This window comes from Bemisia tabaci, chromosome 6 (assembly GCF_918797505.1).
Source record: "Bemisia tabaci chromosome 6, PGI_BMITA_v3".
In the NCBI taxonomy this organism is placed as follows: Eukaryota; Metazoa; Arthropoda; class Insecta; order Hemiptera; family Aleyrodidae; genus Bemisia; species Bemisia tabaci.
The window spans coordinates 38,257,077-38,272,785 of NC_092798.1; the positions used below are offsets into that span (position 1 = coordinate 38,257,077).

The 15,709-nt window shown below is 37.6% G+C and overlaps 2 protein-coding genes across 2 annotated transcripts in view; one reads left to right on the plus strand and one right to left on the minus strand.

Annotated features, from left to right (window-relative positions):
- Positions 1–2,551: 2,551 nt before the first annotated feature.
- Positions 2,552–13,693, minus strand: LOC109036933 (DNA-directed RNA polymerase I subunit RPA1). The gene is made up of 8 exons (XM_019051358.2): positions 10,093–13,693; positions 9,419–9,538; positions 8,380–8,664; positions 7,295–7,628; positions 6,074–6,183; positions 4,455–4,616; positions 3,563–3,890; positions 2,552–2,829 (listed from the first exon to the last, which is right to left on the minus strand). Exons 1-8 carry the CDS (start codon positions 13,476–13,478, stop codon positions 2,560–2,562), a joined length of 4,995 nt encoding a protein of 1,664 aa, XP_018906903.2. The 5' UTR covers positions 13,479–13,693; the 3' UTR covers positions 2,552–2,559.
- A 142-nt stretch (positions 13,694–13,835) lies between these two features.
- unc-104 (kinesin family member unc-104) overlaps positions 13,836–15,709 on the plus strand; it is a 147,277-nt gene continuing 145,403 nt past the window's right edge. The window contains exon 1 of the mRNA XM_072301746.1: positions 13,836–14,161. The gene's annotated coding sequence lies outside the window, so the exon portion shown is untranslated. The remainder of the gene's footprint in view (positions 14,162–15,709) is intronic.

The following is a 15,709-nucleotide window of genomic DNA, read 5'->3' on the forward strand; positions in this document are numbered from 1 at the left end:
CTTCCTCTAATCTGCAGGATCCCAATTTGAATTTCTCGTATAGGTAAATAAATTCTTAATGAAAAATTCTTGATATCGAGTTTCATTTGAATCTGCCAGTAAGCAGAAGAGATACCAAATTTAAATCAGTTTGAACTTCAAGTAACCATTATTTTGAAACTGTGACAGGTAGAGTTTTCTCCTAGAACTTTTTTCTAGTTTTTCAAACAATAGGGATTCCTGCTTAAAAGTCTCAAGTTGCCCGTTGCCCTTCACCATCTGAAGGCGCCGTGTTGTCGGCTCCGTCAAAGAAGATTTCTACTTTTATTTGAAGAAGTTTCGTTCAAACTACAAGTCAATACCTGCAACCATCCCAGAGATATTAGCAAGTATCCATACTTTATTGCTGCATCATGTTATGCTAACAAGGGGAACTTACGGACCTGCCGCCTCCGATTGGGCTGAATTTTTTTTTACAGACTCCATGGACCAATTCTAGAGGTCGATTTGAGCCGTTTTCCCGAATGCGCAATAGGAAGGGCGTAAAAAATTCCCAAAAGTTGCGTTTTCGGCGTGTGATTTGGTCGCGCGGCGCGTGGCAACACTGAAGCAGCCTCTTGTACCGCTTTATCGGCCTGAAGGTTTCAGCGGAGACTTGAGACCTACTGCACACGTACTGGTCCCATGATAGTGATGTCCCGGGTTCGATCCCCGACTTTTTATTTTCCGCACGATCACGTAACATTTTATTTTTAATTCTTCATCCGCATTTATAAATCAAGCAGTTCCGATCACTATCCCACCCCCCTCATTTTACGTACATTTTCCCCCGATATTTATTCACATTGACCAAATATAATCGTATGAAACTTCATTGATATAAATTAATGAATTAAGAAGCAAAGGGCTAAAATAATGTGTTTCTTGGCGGCCCTTGCATGCACATGGGTTTGGGGTTGCTCTTCGATTTATTTACACATTACATATTTTTCCAGGAAAACATTGGAAGATAATGTAGTAACAAATAAGGTTTTCTTTTGCTTTTTAATTCATTAATTTATGTCAATGAAGTTTCATGCGGTTATTGGTGGTCAATGTGAATAAATATCGGGGGAAAATGTAAGTAAAATGAGGGGGGGGGGATAGTGATCGGAACTGCTTGATTTATGATTATTATAGTGATTATTATAGAAATTAGTGATGTCCCGGGTTCGATCCTCGACTTTTTATTTTCCGCATGATCACGTAACATCTTAAAATTAATTCTTCATCCGCATTTATAAATCAAGCAGTTCCGATCACTATCCCCCCCCCCCCCTCATTTTACTTACATTTTCCCCCGATATTTATTCACATTGACCACCAATAACCGCATGAAACTTCATTGACATAAATTAATGAATTAAAAAGCAAAAGAAAACCTTATTTGTTACTACATTATCTTCCAATGTTTTCCTGGAAAAATATGTAATGTGTAAATAAATCGAAGAGCAACCCCAAACCCATGTGCATGCAAGGGCCGCCAAGAAACACATTATTTTAGCCCTTTGCTTCTTAATTCATTAATTTATATCAATGAAGTTTCATACGATTATATTTGGTCAATGTGAATAAATATCGGGGGAAAATGTACGTAAAATGAGGGGGGTGGGATAGTGATCGGAACTGCTTGATTTATAAATGCGGATGAAGAATTAAAAATAAAATGTTACGTGATCATGCGGAAAATAAAAAGTCGGGGATCGAACCCAGGACATCAGTATCATGGAACCAGTACGTGTGCAGTAGGGCTCAGGTCTCCGCTGAAACCTTCAGGCCGATGAAGCGGTACAAGAGGCTGCTTCAGTGTTGCCACGCGCCGCGCGACCAAATCACACGCCGAAAACGCAACTTTTGGGAATTTTTTACGCCCTTCCTATTGCGCATACAGGAAAACGGCTCAATTCGACCTCTAGAATTGGTCCATAGAGTCTGTAAAAAAAAATTCAGCCCAATCGGAGGCAGCAGGTCCGTAAGTTCCCCTTGTAAGTAAATGATGATAGCCTATGTGGCACACTGTTTTTGAAAATTGTAATTTTTATGTGGTTCAATCATAATAAATGTATCATATCTTCAGCATTCCACTTGTTTTTGAACTCTCTGGTACCTTGAGAAGATTTAAAATTACTTTCATTCATCTATTGGCAATTGAAAGAATCTGTTGCCAAGACTAAAGTAAATAGGAAAATTATGAAATTTTTAAGAACTCTGCATCCGACCCCCTATGTGACTAAAAAATTCAGTTGGAGGAAAGAGAGGGGTTTGGAGCTGAGTGTTTTGTTGCTTGAAAAGTTCACTTGTTGAGAGTGAAGGGGATTTAGAAAAAAGATCTGAGCGAAGGTTTTAGTTCTTAAAAATACTAATCAGAATAATTTCAATTCCTCCCTCTATTGGGTCAGGTATTTTGTCACCTTCAGAATGCTTAATCTGGTAACAAATATTTAAAATATGTACTTTCAAGTGGGTCTCTTATCCTGCAAATTAAGTTTTTTTGGGATTGTAATTAGCAAGCTCATTAACCAAAACTTACGAATTTGAGTTTTAAGTTTTTATTAGAACATCCATCATTCCAGTTCCTAACCGACAATGTTTTCCTACAAAAATACGACTAGACGGAGATTGTAATAGATCGGCTTTGCCTTGAAGAGCTGCATTCTTTAAGAAGTTGAGAGAGCATTCAAAAGACATCTGTTGGATTGGAGAGGAATTCTTCTCAATACCTTTCCGATTCATTGGGGAGTAAGTGCCATCATAAGTCATATAGTCAGCTACAAGCAGAAGATGTCGCGGATCTACCGTAATCCCATAAACCTGAAACAAAAATAATTATGAAGAGGTTATCTCAAAAATGACAATTTTAGCACCTACTTTGCTTCAGACCAAACTTTATTTTGATGTTGTTTTGATGTTGAGTCATTAGAAACTGCCAAGATATTTCTTCTCTGTGCGAAGAAAATTCTGCATAAACTTCAAGGAATGATGTCAATTTCTTTTCCTTTAAAAAAATAACATATAGGCGGAGATTTTTAGACACCGCAAACAAGTTATGTGATTGCCGTTTTAAACTGTCAATATTCCTACAAAGCCGTACCTCTGCAATAGAGCAGATAAAAGCTATTTCCGGTTCAAGGATGTTGCTAGAGAAGATATACATAATTTAAATAAGAGCCGAGGCATGATTTTCTCAGTGCATACTTCTGCCTTCAGCTTTCAGTATGTTCAATAACTACCATTAGCTTTCCTTACGCTTTCTGTTCTCCAGGTGGGATTTTTCTTATTTAAAATGATTAAATGGTGAGAGAAAGTGAATCATTTAGAAAAAAGGAGCCAGACTTCACTTCAAAGTCTCTTGATGAAATTGCAAAAATATCTAAAATTTCCCAAATTTAAAAGTTTTTTAGGGGTTTCAAGATTATTTGTGACTGGTTTCAGGATTGAAAATAGTCAAAAAATTTCTTGTTTTTCTGTTTTAAATGCCTGTAGTGCAATCCATATATGTAATAGCATATAAATTAAAATGTTTATGAAATATTGATGAGATTACCTGAAACACATTTTGCACTTCTTTTACGATGACTCTAGCTGCTGCTTCAATGCCATACTTTTCTGCTACACAATGAATATCATTAGAGTACAATTTGTTGATATCTAAAGTATCACAGTAACTAAACATTTCACTTAGATTGATTCCATCAGTCTTTAAAAATGTTCGCCCATCATTTTCATAGGTGATTGCTCGTTTAATGTTTGGGATCTCATAGATCACAGATGAGGAGGCAATCTTCCTAATCATAGAGGAGAAGTCCATGTGTTGACAACTGAGCGGCAACCATAATGTAACTTTACACCACTGACCGTCAACTGTGTCATACCTGGAAAAGATAAACATTACATAAAAAGACATTGATTTTTCTCATTTTCCTATTCTTAATCCTCATTACAACCGGATTCGCATTTTTCTTATACAGTATTTAATTATGAATGTTTTGATGCACTTCAAACGAAATCCTCACAAGTTCCAACTTTTTTTTTAAATATAAATTCAATAAATAATACACATTTACTGCCAATATATTTTTGCATATTCCATCTTGTCCAACTATGTTAACAGGCAAAAAAACGGCGACATGCAAATGCTTAAAACCACAATTATTACAAATCGCTGCAATGCTACAGCACCCTAACACAAACCTAGTGATGTACGATTAATGAATGTGTTAATTAACTCGGCAAGGAATGAACATTTTTGTTGATGAAAATTTTTTATGAAAGCAGGAAATTGTTTTTTTTTTAATAACTTCTATATGTGACATGTTTTAGGAGCTGAATCACTTTGATGAAATTGATTTTCTGGGTGCTCATGAAATGTAACTTCTTGTAAGTATGAATGGTATGAATACATGATAATATAATCAGAAATGTACAGTGACACCTACTTGTATTCACTGACGAATTGATACTGTTCACAAACATTGAATTCTCGGTCTTGTACTTCAGCACTATCATCTTGTTCTGGAGCTAAAATGTCATCTTCATCTGCAGGAGCTTCTTTTTCTCCTTCTTCTGGTTCGTCATACTGTTGTTCCTGCTGTTGTGTCCTGCGAAATGAAAAATGACAATGATATGGGAGCAGGTACTTTTTTTAAAAAGACTTTGGCAGTATCAATAGTTTGCCGAAAGCTTCAATTATAATGATTTAAACTTTGTTTAACTGCTAGGTCAATTTTTTAGGGATGCAGCCAATTCATCGGACTTTTTTTTTGGTATCACTACACAATTATCATGTTGAGCACATCAGAGACATATAGAATTCATTCTATAATTGCATGATCTGTAACTCGGATCTCTACACAACGGATTTACGACGTTAGAAGGCATTTTTTCCTTGGTCGCCCGCAACGAGGTTTGCACAAAGAAAGGCATAAGAAGATCTAAACTAAAAAAATCTAGCAAACTATTTTTTATATGACAATACATTTCAAAGTCTATCTCTGGAAGTACATGACACCAAAAAGCTAATAATCATGAACATTTCTTATGCTCAGTGTTGCAAATTCGAACTCCCATCAAGATTTACTTTGTTGGTGGAAATCTGTAAGGTATAAAAGAGAGTTTGAATGGAGTGCAAAAGGAAGAATATTAAGTAATTAAACTAATAACTTACATGTTTGAATATTTCCAAAAAAAAAAAAAAGAGAGGGAATTTTAAAATTCCTTTTCTTTAGATAGATTTTATAATCTAACATTTTTTTTTTAAAAAAAAAGCGTTGCAATAATACCAGTAGATGCTGAGTAGAAAATTTTTAAAATATACAACTGCGAGTAACAAGGCTAGAAAATAACACATTCACCAAGACGCACAGTAGATCGGGTCAATACAAGCAGTCCGACATAATTTGGAAACTTTAAAAGCTTATAACTCCGTTCATATACTCCTTTGAGGTTTTAAAAGTGGTTTGATTGGTATCCTTGTGAAATTTTCTTTCAGACACCCCCCTTAAACTTTAATATTTGAAGAATTAAACATCAAAATTGGCCGTTTTAGCCCAAAAATTCATGTCCGACCTCTCTTATTGACTCGATTTACTGTGAGACTTATCAGCTGGAAATACCACAGCCTTTTTCAGTTGAATAAAATTATATACAAAAATTTAAAAAATAGTACCAGGTTGTACCTTTTCAAACGAGACGATGTTATGAAAAAATGTTAGCGTCTAAATTAATTTTACTACATCATAGAGTTGCTTTTTGTACGTTCCGCACAATTTTTTGTCCCTTCTGAGAAAAAATGTATCTATTCTTAACATGTGCTTTTTTTTAGATGACCCTTCATTAGCTCAATTGAAGACCTACTGTAAGATTCTCTTTCTAAATCACGTAACTAGTGTGTTCCGGAAACATCATAGATCAGATCTTGAGATTTTCCTGGAGTTTTGTGCAGAAATGATTGGGAAATTGAAGAATTAGTGCCAGTTTGAAAGCCTCAGTTTGTGCATAGGACAGGCGCTCAAGTTAGTTTTACTTTAAAAAACCAAAACAAATTTGGACCTCTCACCTTCGTTTAGAGACAGTTGCATCTTCTTCATCTCCCTCATTTTCAGATCCAGAGCTATCAGAGTCCAAGTCTAGCTTCTTTTTTCCTACCACTTTGGCACCTTCCTCATCCTGTTCAGTGAAGAGACAACTGATGAGACATTTGAATACAAAATCAACAGAATGACGATTTTTAAAACTCTATGGTGATATTAAACAAAAAGTAAACAAGGGCAAGGTGACCAAAAGAAATGCATAGAAAAATAAATACCAATTACTGCTAAATCCTATCCAACAGAATGAAAGCTAATAAAACATAAGAATATTTGACTGAATGGAAATCGTTATGTGTTTCTAGTAGCATCATACAGAGACTAGGAGATAAAAAAAGATACATAAAATCTCTGCAGGATTTCCGTGCTATACTCAAAGATGGCTTCGTTCCTCGGAAGTGAAAATTCAGAATTGAAGAGAACGTTATCCCACTTGTTGATGAGATTTCGATTCTTCAAAATATACAAGGGAAATATAATTATTGTGACCTGTAAGTTTATTACCTGATTTGAATTCAACGCCAAAACTTCAGCAACTTTCGACTGAAAATGTTTAACAAGTTCATAGTCGTTACTTGCAGTAGTTAGCTTACAGTGACCATAAATTTATTTTAATTGATACTGTTGAGTATTTTTTTTTGTTTTTTTTTGCAATCTTTTGCAATAATAATAAATTGAGAAATTGAGGAAAATGAGGCCTTTCTTAACGACACCAAAAATCTATGAATTACTGAAGCCTGCTGCGCTGTGGATGAATTTTAAACAGTCAACTTTGACACAAATAGTTGTAAACCCTCGACTTGCACTGTAAAAATTATTATTGTTTACTTCTACTAATTTATACAGCGTTAAATAATTAAAATGAAGTCTTGGAGTTAACTTGAAATAGCCTTGGAGGATCCATTAAGAGTCGATAAAATGTGAAACAACATTACGTACAATGAATGGCAATTACATTGTTAAAAAAACAGATTTTATAATCTGTGCCAGCCATACTATGAAAATTATCTGAGATAAAGAAATGATACGAAGGATCCGATCTCCTGATCTCATCCTCTATAACTCTGAATAGAGGAAGGGGGGGGGGGAGAGATGGACACCTGCCCCAGCAAGGCATGTTTTGGCAGGTGGTAAAGCTTCAAATATTATTTTATGTATACTATAAAGTGTGCGTTGATCAATATTGTTACCTTTTCTTCTTCTTCTCCATTTTCATTGCCTGTTGTTTTGTTCGATTTGCTGAAGTTCTCGTGTGTAAAAGCAGCTTTGATTTTTGAAACCTTCATAATATTAATTTGCAGTTCTCGCAAAAAGTATTTCTCTACATGTTTCAAGATTTCATTTGGTTTCACATTCGTTTTGTCTTTGTACGCTTGACAAGGTAAGAACTGCATGTGCAATTCATACACAAGATGTCTGTGCGGTTCAAGGTCCAGCCTCTCAGAAACATTTATATATTCCAAGACATCTTCTAAAGTTATCTTCATCATGTTTTTCTTGAGTTTTTCTGCGCGCTTCTCCAACCTGTAAAGTAGATCAGAGGCTTTAAAATGTCATTTTATATTGTTTTATGATCTTGTGCTAATAAACCTCCCATTTCCTGCCAAATTTTAGAATGGTATTTGCACTGGAGGATGCGACTCCCAAATTATAGCCACAGACAAAGTTGATCATGTCAAAACAAACACATTACTTGTATTCAAAAAGTGAGTAGTGTGCTGATACAACCCGATAAAGGAGGAAAAAGAAACATAGCATAAGTGAGAGACACTTGTCTCTTGAGGCCTATCCTGAATCTTCAGTCCAAAAATCCATGCCGGCCAGTCGCCTTACTATTAAAATTTAGGGCAGCATGATAAGATGTGTAAGATATGACTATGTCTTGTCTATTCTTGGTGATGAAGCCAGATAAAATTCGGAGATCAGGATGCTGGTCCTGAAGAAATAATTCTTACTTATTGTTCCGGGTGCTTGCCATCAATGGAGAATGACCTAACATAATCAACTACAGCAACTCCATGCAGACTTTAGGGAATATATATGAAATACATGGATGGATTGGCAACAGTCAGGTGGACCTGGTTAATACTAGATGTTATGACGTGTACTCTGTATCCTGTTTAATTTGTAAATCAACCTCTTCAACATCAGATAATATTGGCCATTTCCTGAAATAATAATATCTTACTTTTACCACAGCTACTGTTTGCAATAGACTCAGTTTAAGGGTCTAAGCTATTTATTTAGACTTATTCAGAATGGATTCAAAACTTACTTTTTAGGAGTATCGCAAGGCAAAAAAGGTACGTCTACGCATGGAGTTTTGAGTTTCTTGGTTGCAACAGTGAGAATTTCCCTTAGACGCGGAACTCCTAGAGTGACATTCATTTCTCCTCGACCCGCAAAGTGAAACGTGTTCAGGGTCATCTGTGTGGACGGCTCTCCTATTGACTGAGCAGCAAGGATTCCCACAGGCTCTCCAGGCGGACAAATGGAAACCAGGGCTTTGTAATTGACCATATCTCTGACTATTTTCTGCCTACCTTTGGACAGTCCCAAGCTTGACAACAAAAGAGGAGTTTGGATAAATTTGGATCATTTCATATTCACTGACTGCACATTTTGAGAAATGTGCATTAAAGACCAAAGTGCAAAACCACCTACCTCTGTTTGCAACGTTGCAATATTCCTGTTATACTATATTTTTTCTGTAGAAAAATTCAATGCAATTTCTTGAAAACTTCTTTGGTTTTCCTTCTTTGATGGCCTACTGTTAGCAAAATATTTTGTTTCATGACATATGTAAAAATGTTAAAATATATAATATATGTAAATATACATCACATCTGTGTACAATAATATTGTTTCATTGTGCCTTATTACTTTGCTTCATTTTTTACATGATTTGATGTTTTCTTTGATGTAGATGGTTGTAAATGTGTAAAATAAAAGCTTTGGAGTAGCTGTTCTTGGTTTTTTTCTGACATAGTGTGTTTTGTTTGTTAAGTAGATATCTCAATTTTCGGTAGCTCTGGATTAGGTTTAATACTTTTCATTTATATCCAAAGTTACTGATTTTACCCACGTAAAATACTAAAGTATACTAATACTAAAATGCGCAGAAGGCAAAAAATTATCTAAAGACAATAGACTGGGGAATTTTTTCCCCCAAAGAATTTTTTTGTGGTAAGTAGATGCTGCAAAAGACACTTGCAACATTAAAACTGAAAGCCGTTACTGAATGAGAAGAATTCTTCAATAATTTTTAAGATATGAGCGCACTTAATCAAACGTATCAAAAGAATCAATCTCACCTATTTTCGATATAATTTTCTACGATTTCGTCAAGTTTCTCTGATATGGATCCAAAGTAGCTTCCAGGTGCATATCTTGAAAGAGCAGGGTCTGGACAGACTAAGTTTGAATCTTGATATCTGTAAGAGAAAAAGATGGAAATAGAGATTGCAAGAATTCTGGTCAAGTAAAACAGAATAAATTTGCAAAGGTGATCCTCAGACTTTCTTTGTAACAGTGGCTGTTAAGAATATTTGATCAGAATAACTTGGAAACTAAGAGCAAGGACGTTTTGAGAAGATTCTTAAGACAACTTCAAAGCAGAAATTCAATATACTTGAAAAAGCTTTTTACAGGTACAAATTTTGTGCTTACCCCAAGATTTCTTTAAACCTTTGTCTACTATTGATCCTTTTTTCCCACATATTTAAATGGTATCTAAAAATTAAAGATCCAATATCTTGCTAGCGTCTTCTCTGTACATCCCTTTGTCTATCAATTTCAATATGCAGCACCCAGCACATGCTTTCTCATCTTAATTTCACGCATATCTTTTTGAACATACCCAAAAATTTTAACAATTGACATTAAAAAAGACACTTAAGTAATAGAAAAAAAGCTAATCCAAGCGACAGGCTTTGAGGCAACTTTCGCTTTTTGTAGCTCTTCTTTGAAAGACACTAAGGAGGCATACCTTTCTTTAGTTCCTCTGTCCGACTCTTCCCATTTTTTACACAGCAGCAAGTCAAGATATGATCTCCCATATGCTGGATTGATTTGCCCAGGAGCATTGTTTCTGAGGCTGTTCTTCATGTCTGCGGAAAATCTCACAAATGAGCGTTGTTTTTTGGACCGCATGGCACGATTCCTTCTCCTCCATAATTTTACTTTATCCATGTAAGCAATAACTTGGTCTACTTCCGCCTGTTTCTTGAATTGTCTGATGCATGCTTTATCGACAACTGATTCCACATTTTTCTCTAAAAACTGTAATAAATTCGGTTTGAAATACTGAGACTTGCATACATCCAGCCCATCTTCACCATACAAAAACTGAATAACGCTACCATCGCTATCGCGGACGGTCATATCATAATTTACGACCAATCCTTCCAGATGCTTGATAAGACATCGCTGGAGATAACCACTACGACTGGTCTTAACGGCAGTATCAATTAAACCTTCACGACCAGCCATGCAATGGAAAAAAAACTCTTGCGGCTGGATGCCTGTCATGAATCTTCCATCAATAAAACCACCGGCCCTTGGTGATGTATCATACGGCTTGAAGCTGGGCAAAGAACGTCCTGATGTCATTAGAGGCGGGCGTTTTCCTTCCAATTCGATTTGGCCAAGGAGACAGGAAATTTGCATAGTGTTGACGGTGGAGCCTTTCGCTCCTGATTGTACCATGAGTTGTAAGTTATTTCTTGGAAATTCCTCTAAAAGGCCCCGAGGCAAACATGTTGAGTTGATGGAGTTGGTGAGTGCATCTAGTGCTGACTTGTATTCCCTATCCACAATTGCACGAAAGTTTGGAATTTGTTGGTGCGATATTTCTAATTCTTTGGAGATTGCTTCTGGATCGGTGTCTGGTGGGAGATTCATTGCGCAAGCAGCTACTAGAGATCCTATACTCCTGACTTCTTCAATTATTTTTGACCGTTCCTCATCTGCTTTAGGCTTCACTAAAATATCTTTGACATCAAGTGTAAAGCCTTCAAGCTGTAGAACGCATGTGAAAAGCTTGGAGAAAGAGCTTAGCAACCGGCTTGAAGCCTCACCACCATATAATTCGTAAAAGCTATGAACTAAGCCATAAGACGTTGCTCCACAGTGAGTTTTATCAATAACTCCAGATAGTAACTGTCCATTCCGAATGATGACCTCAGACTCACTCATCGTCTTCGGGTTTTTCAGCAGGTAGGCCAATTTTGAGTAGGCCCAGGCTTTGACTGGTATCTTTGATGAGGAATTCAGGTTGAGAGGGAATTTACCCCTAGGTGTCAAGTTAATGATTACTGTTGAAACTACCTGCTTCCCTGACCAGAGAGCTTTTGGTTTGATCATGCACGGTGGGAGCACTTTGATGGGCTCTCGGATGAATGACAGTGCTTGATAAACTAAGTGCATGTAGGTTACTCTGTCAAAGAAGGATCCTCTAGTTGTCAAATGTACAGCACCGATGACATGATCTTGAATGAGTCCACTTAGAGGAGTACCATCTTTTGGTACTAGATATTGTTTGGTTGAGTTTACTATGCTGTAAGCTTCACTCCTCGCAACTTCATTTTGCGCAAAATGGGTATTCATTTCATCACCATCAAAGTCCGCATTATACGCTTTGCAATTAGCGTAGTGTAACCGCAATGTTTTCTCCCCTTTCAGAATCCTTGCCTTGTGAGCCATAATACTAGGTTTGTGTAAGGTGGGTTGACGATTGGCTAGAAGAATGTCACCATTCATAAGGTGACGTAAAACAACTTTCCCACCTTTAGCCGTTTCTTCAGGGGTTAGCAAGCGTTTGGCAAGACTTTCTCTTTCAACAGGTTTACTATCACTGATGCGATGTACTGTTCCATTTTCATTGACAATCGCAACAGCTCCTGGGTAAATCATAGGGCCATTTTTGACTAGTTCCCTCAACTCAACAACATTCCACGGTGTTACAGGGACAGGATAAGTTAAAACCTTAGCGAACGGTTCTGGAAATCCAATTTCATTGATGTCTATATTTGGATCCGGAGTGATAACAGATCGTGCTGCAAAATTGACACGCTTTCCCATCATATTCATTCTAATTATACCTTCTTTCTTTTCGATGACCTGCTTTAAGCCAGGGATTACATGGTTTCCAGAGCTTACCTTTCCTAGTAAGAGAATGTCGACATTAGACTGCAACTCATGCCATGCTGTCTGCAGCTTCTCCTCAACAGTCAGACCACGGGCCCGATTGGTGATGGATATAATTTCTTCCGGTATAGTTTCATCATCTTTTGGATTAGCTAAGAAAAGAATACTCTTCAGCAAAAAACAATTGGCAAGGATGGACTTATACACAGTATTGTTTGGATGTTCAACTGGGGAATTTCGAACTATATTGAAAGGTCTCATTGCTGAGGGAGTCACAAGAATGGCATCTAGGAAAATTATGTCCGTTGGAACTGAGCAAGGACTCCGCTTTAGGACAGGAATTAGCTCTTCAATAAATCTTTTGTCGTTTGTCCAGATGCTTTTGAGATGGTCTTTCAGTTCAGTCGGACTTAAAAACACTTGCCCACTTCTAACTCTTTCAAATGACTTGCTAGTGCCATCAGTTGACTTATTCAGGTCAGTTCCTTCGATAGTTTTCCTTTTTCGCGGGGCAGACAAAATTTTGTTCCCAGAAAATGTTAGAATAGGAGTGTCATATTTGCAGAGAGGGCATACTCTGTTCTTTTTCACTTGGTCAAAAGCTAATTTGAAAAAGCTAGATCTTTCCTGGTCATATGACTTAAAAGACTGGTTTAGCCTTGCCTTACAGTCACTTTTATCCTGTGATTGCTTTAAGCTTTCAATGTATTGATCTAGCTTACTGGTTAAGAAGTTAAAAAATATCTCCGGTGATTCATTGTCACTGCAAGAATTGTCATTTCCAATTATATGACTCTCAACGTTGGCTGCTTCGACAATAAATCCAGCATCCAAGAGCCTCAGCTGGCATTGGAGTAATGACTTAGCTTTTGGCGGCAATAAGACATGGTGACATTGAAGGCAAGAGATTGATATAATTTCAAAGATTCGTTTGTGAAACAGTGGATTGATTACCTCAAATGGTAGCTCTATATGACCGGTGTGACCAGGGCATTTCATGGCCATCCAGCCACAGGTGGTGCATGACAACATTCTATCACATGGCCCTAATCTGGGGTCGTAGAGTCCTCCGGGTAGGGGATGGCCGAGGACATTGAAAGAATTCGTCGTCACTATCTTTACCACACTCATATTTTTCACTTCTTCAGATGAGTAAATGCCAAAGAAGGCCTCATCGGAGTAAACGCTCCGTAGGTTCCCATGAAGACTGTTCGGTGCTCCGTACATTATGGCGATACTCTGGTGACACTGCACTGATCACTGTCGGCCTCCTGGGTCCAAGTTGATTACATACTAGCAAAAGTGAGAGAATTAGATGTAACTTACTCTAGGAGCTAATGATCAAAGAGATTAAAACAAAAAACCGTTGCGAATTACAATGAAAAAGAGGCAATTATCTGAATTATCACAAGATGTCAGAAAACACATGGCTCTGCGATGCGATGTAAACAAACTTCAACACAATGCTGCCAAACTGTGCCAAACATGTGAACTGCGCGCGCACAAGAGTCTCACTTTTTTTGGTCGCCTCATGTCTCCCGTGTGTTTGTTTTGGTTGTTATCAATGAGAATCAATATTCAATTGAAAGTTTCGGAATTTCGGTCTTGATCAAGATTTTAGAGTTTCCAATCCTATTCAGTAATTTCGTTTCTCAGTTAGTGCAGCTGCTCTGGCGTGATTTCAGGAAAAACAAGCTCCTTCGATTGCCTAACCATAATCATTGCAAGTGTTATGTGCGATGATTTGCTGAAATCAAAGCATAGGTAGTGTATCGACTTAGGCGAAAGAACATTTTTCACTAATTCTATCGTCTAGTACTTACAAGTTCAGTTGAACCTCTCCAGTTTCCAGTGCGCATGGTCTCTTGTGACAGACATAACCCCCGTCAGTTGCTGATCACCTAAATACTGTAAGTTTTACTATCAATTTTCCTATTCTTGAATCTCTTCCTTTTCCTTTTCTTTCCTTTTCTGCCGGAAGTCTACCTTCATTTGAAGCCCAATTCACTCTTTTCAACTTTTCATTCAACTCTTCCTCTGCTCATGTCAAACGAACAGTTGGAGTGTGTGATATTTTTACGAAAACATAACAATTTGATGACAAGTGGAACGGAAACTTGAATGTGATGCAGCTTCAACATTTCTCTCTAACTTTCCATCTACTTAGTGCCACCCATTGGTCTCCTCTTATCAGATGAAAAGTTGAATCGTGTGGATTAGGCTAATGTGGTATTTTTTTTTTTTTCAACTACTTCCAATAGCCCACAAGGGCTAATCCTTGCACTTGTCAATGTATGACGATTATGAAAGCAATGGCTCACACATAAATGCATGCTGAAGACATTGAATTTTATAGACTGTGCATCCTGTTAGGCGGGAGGCTTACAACTTTAATGCTGCAATCACAAGCTGAATGTAGGAGCCGAATGTGGCTTGAATGTGATAATCAGCCCTCGCTGACTTTCACATTCTCCGATGCCTGAATTTTGCACGTGACGCGCTAAATTCAGCAACGATTTTCAGGGACCATAGGATAATGTTGGATTTGTCTGAACTATTCGAATAGATTTGATACACATTTGGATGAAAATAACTCGAATTAGTGAAATTTCAGCTGTTGAGCGCTGACTGTTGACTGTCACATTCAGCTGCCAAATTCAGTGTGTGATTGCGGCATAAGACAATCGCATGTCGCACTGACCAATGAGTGTGGAGCACCGATCGATGAGTGTGCAGCACCTACCTTGCTTTGGTAAGCTCATGTGTTCTACTGCGCGTAAGCCGTAAGTAGCAGCCCCAGTGAATTTTAATGGGAATGTGAGGCTTTTTTCTCGGTTGTTAATTAGTGTAGAAATGTGAAACTTTGCAATTTGTCGGCCACCTATGGTGTAGTGGTTGTAGCGCTAGCTCTTGATCGGGAGGTCCCGGGTTTGATTCCCGGCCAGGCGACCCGGGGTTTGATGGTCTCAAACAATGGTGGCCTGGGACTGGTTGTAGGGACGGAGGGGGGAAAGCGCAAGGATTAGCCCTTGTTGGCTATTTGAAGTTGTAAAAAAAAAATTTGGTCGCAAAATTATATACATTATACAGCGTTTGTCCTTGGAATTTTGTCTTTAAATGGACTCAAAACGAGTTCTTTGTGAAATATTGAGCGTGCAAATGAATTCTCCATTGCTTCTCTGCAGTCTCTTTCAGTGCTTGGCACAGTGCTTCTCTCCCTCTGGATGTAGCCTGCCCATCATGGGGTTCCGAGAAACTTGTCATGCTTCACCTGTGTAAAACCGAGCGGGATGCACAGTCAACATGAATCAATGTCTTAGTGCATGCTGAAGAAAGCACTATTTTTAGTCACATTTCGAAATTAAATGCGTGACAATGTGGTAGTATATGATTTACTCTGTTCATGCAAATTGCTGACCATTTGGCTATGATTTTGAGCTCTTATGGCTATCATGATG

What these genes read in the sequence shown, in the direction of transcription:
- LOC109036933 (XM_019051358.2), bottom strand. Translation starts at nt 13,478, where the DNA reads ATGTACGGAGCACCGAACAGTCTTCATGGGAACCTACGGAGCGTTTAC. An exon ending in GACAGAGGAACTAAAGAAAG is followed by an intron (nt 9,539 to 10,092) that starts GTATGCCTCCTT and finishes TTTCTCTTACAG; the next exon opens with ATATCAAGATTCAAACTTAG. An exon ending in AAGTGCAAAATGTGTTTCAG is followed by an intron (nt 2,830 to 3,562) that starts GTAATCTCATCA and finishes TTTTTGTTTCAG; the next exon opens with GTTTATGGGATTACGGTAGA.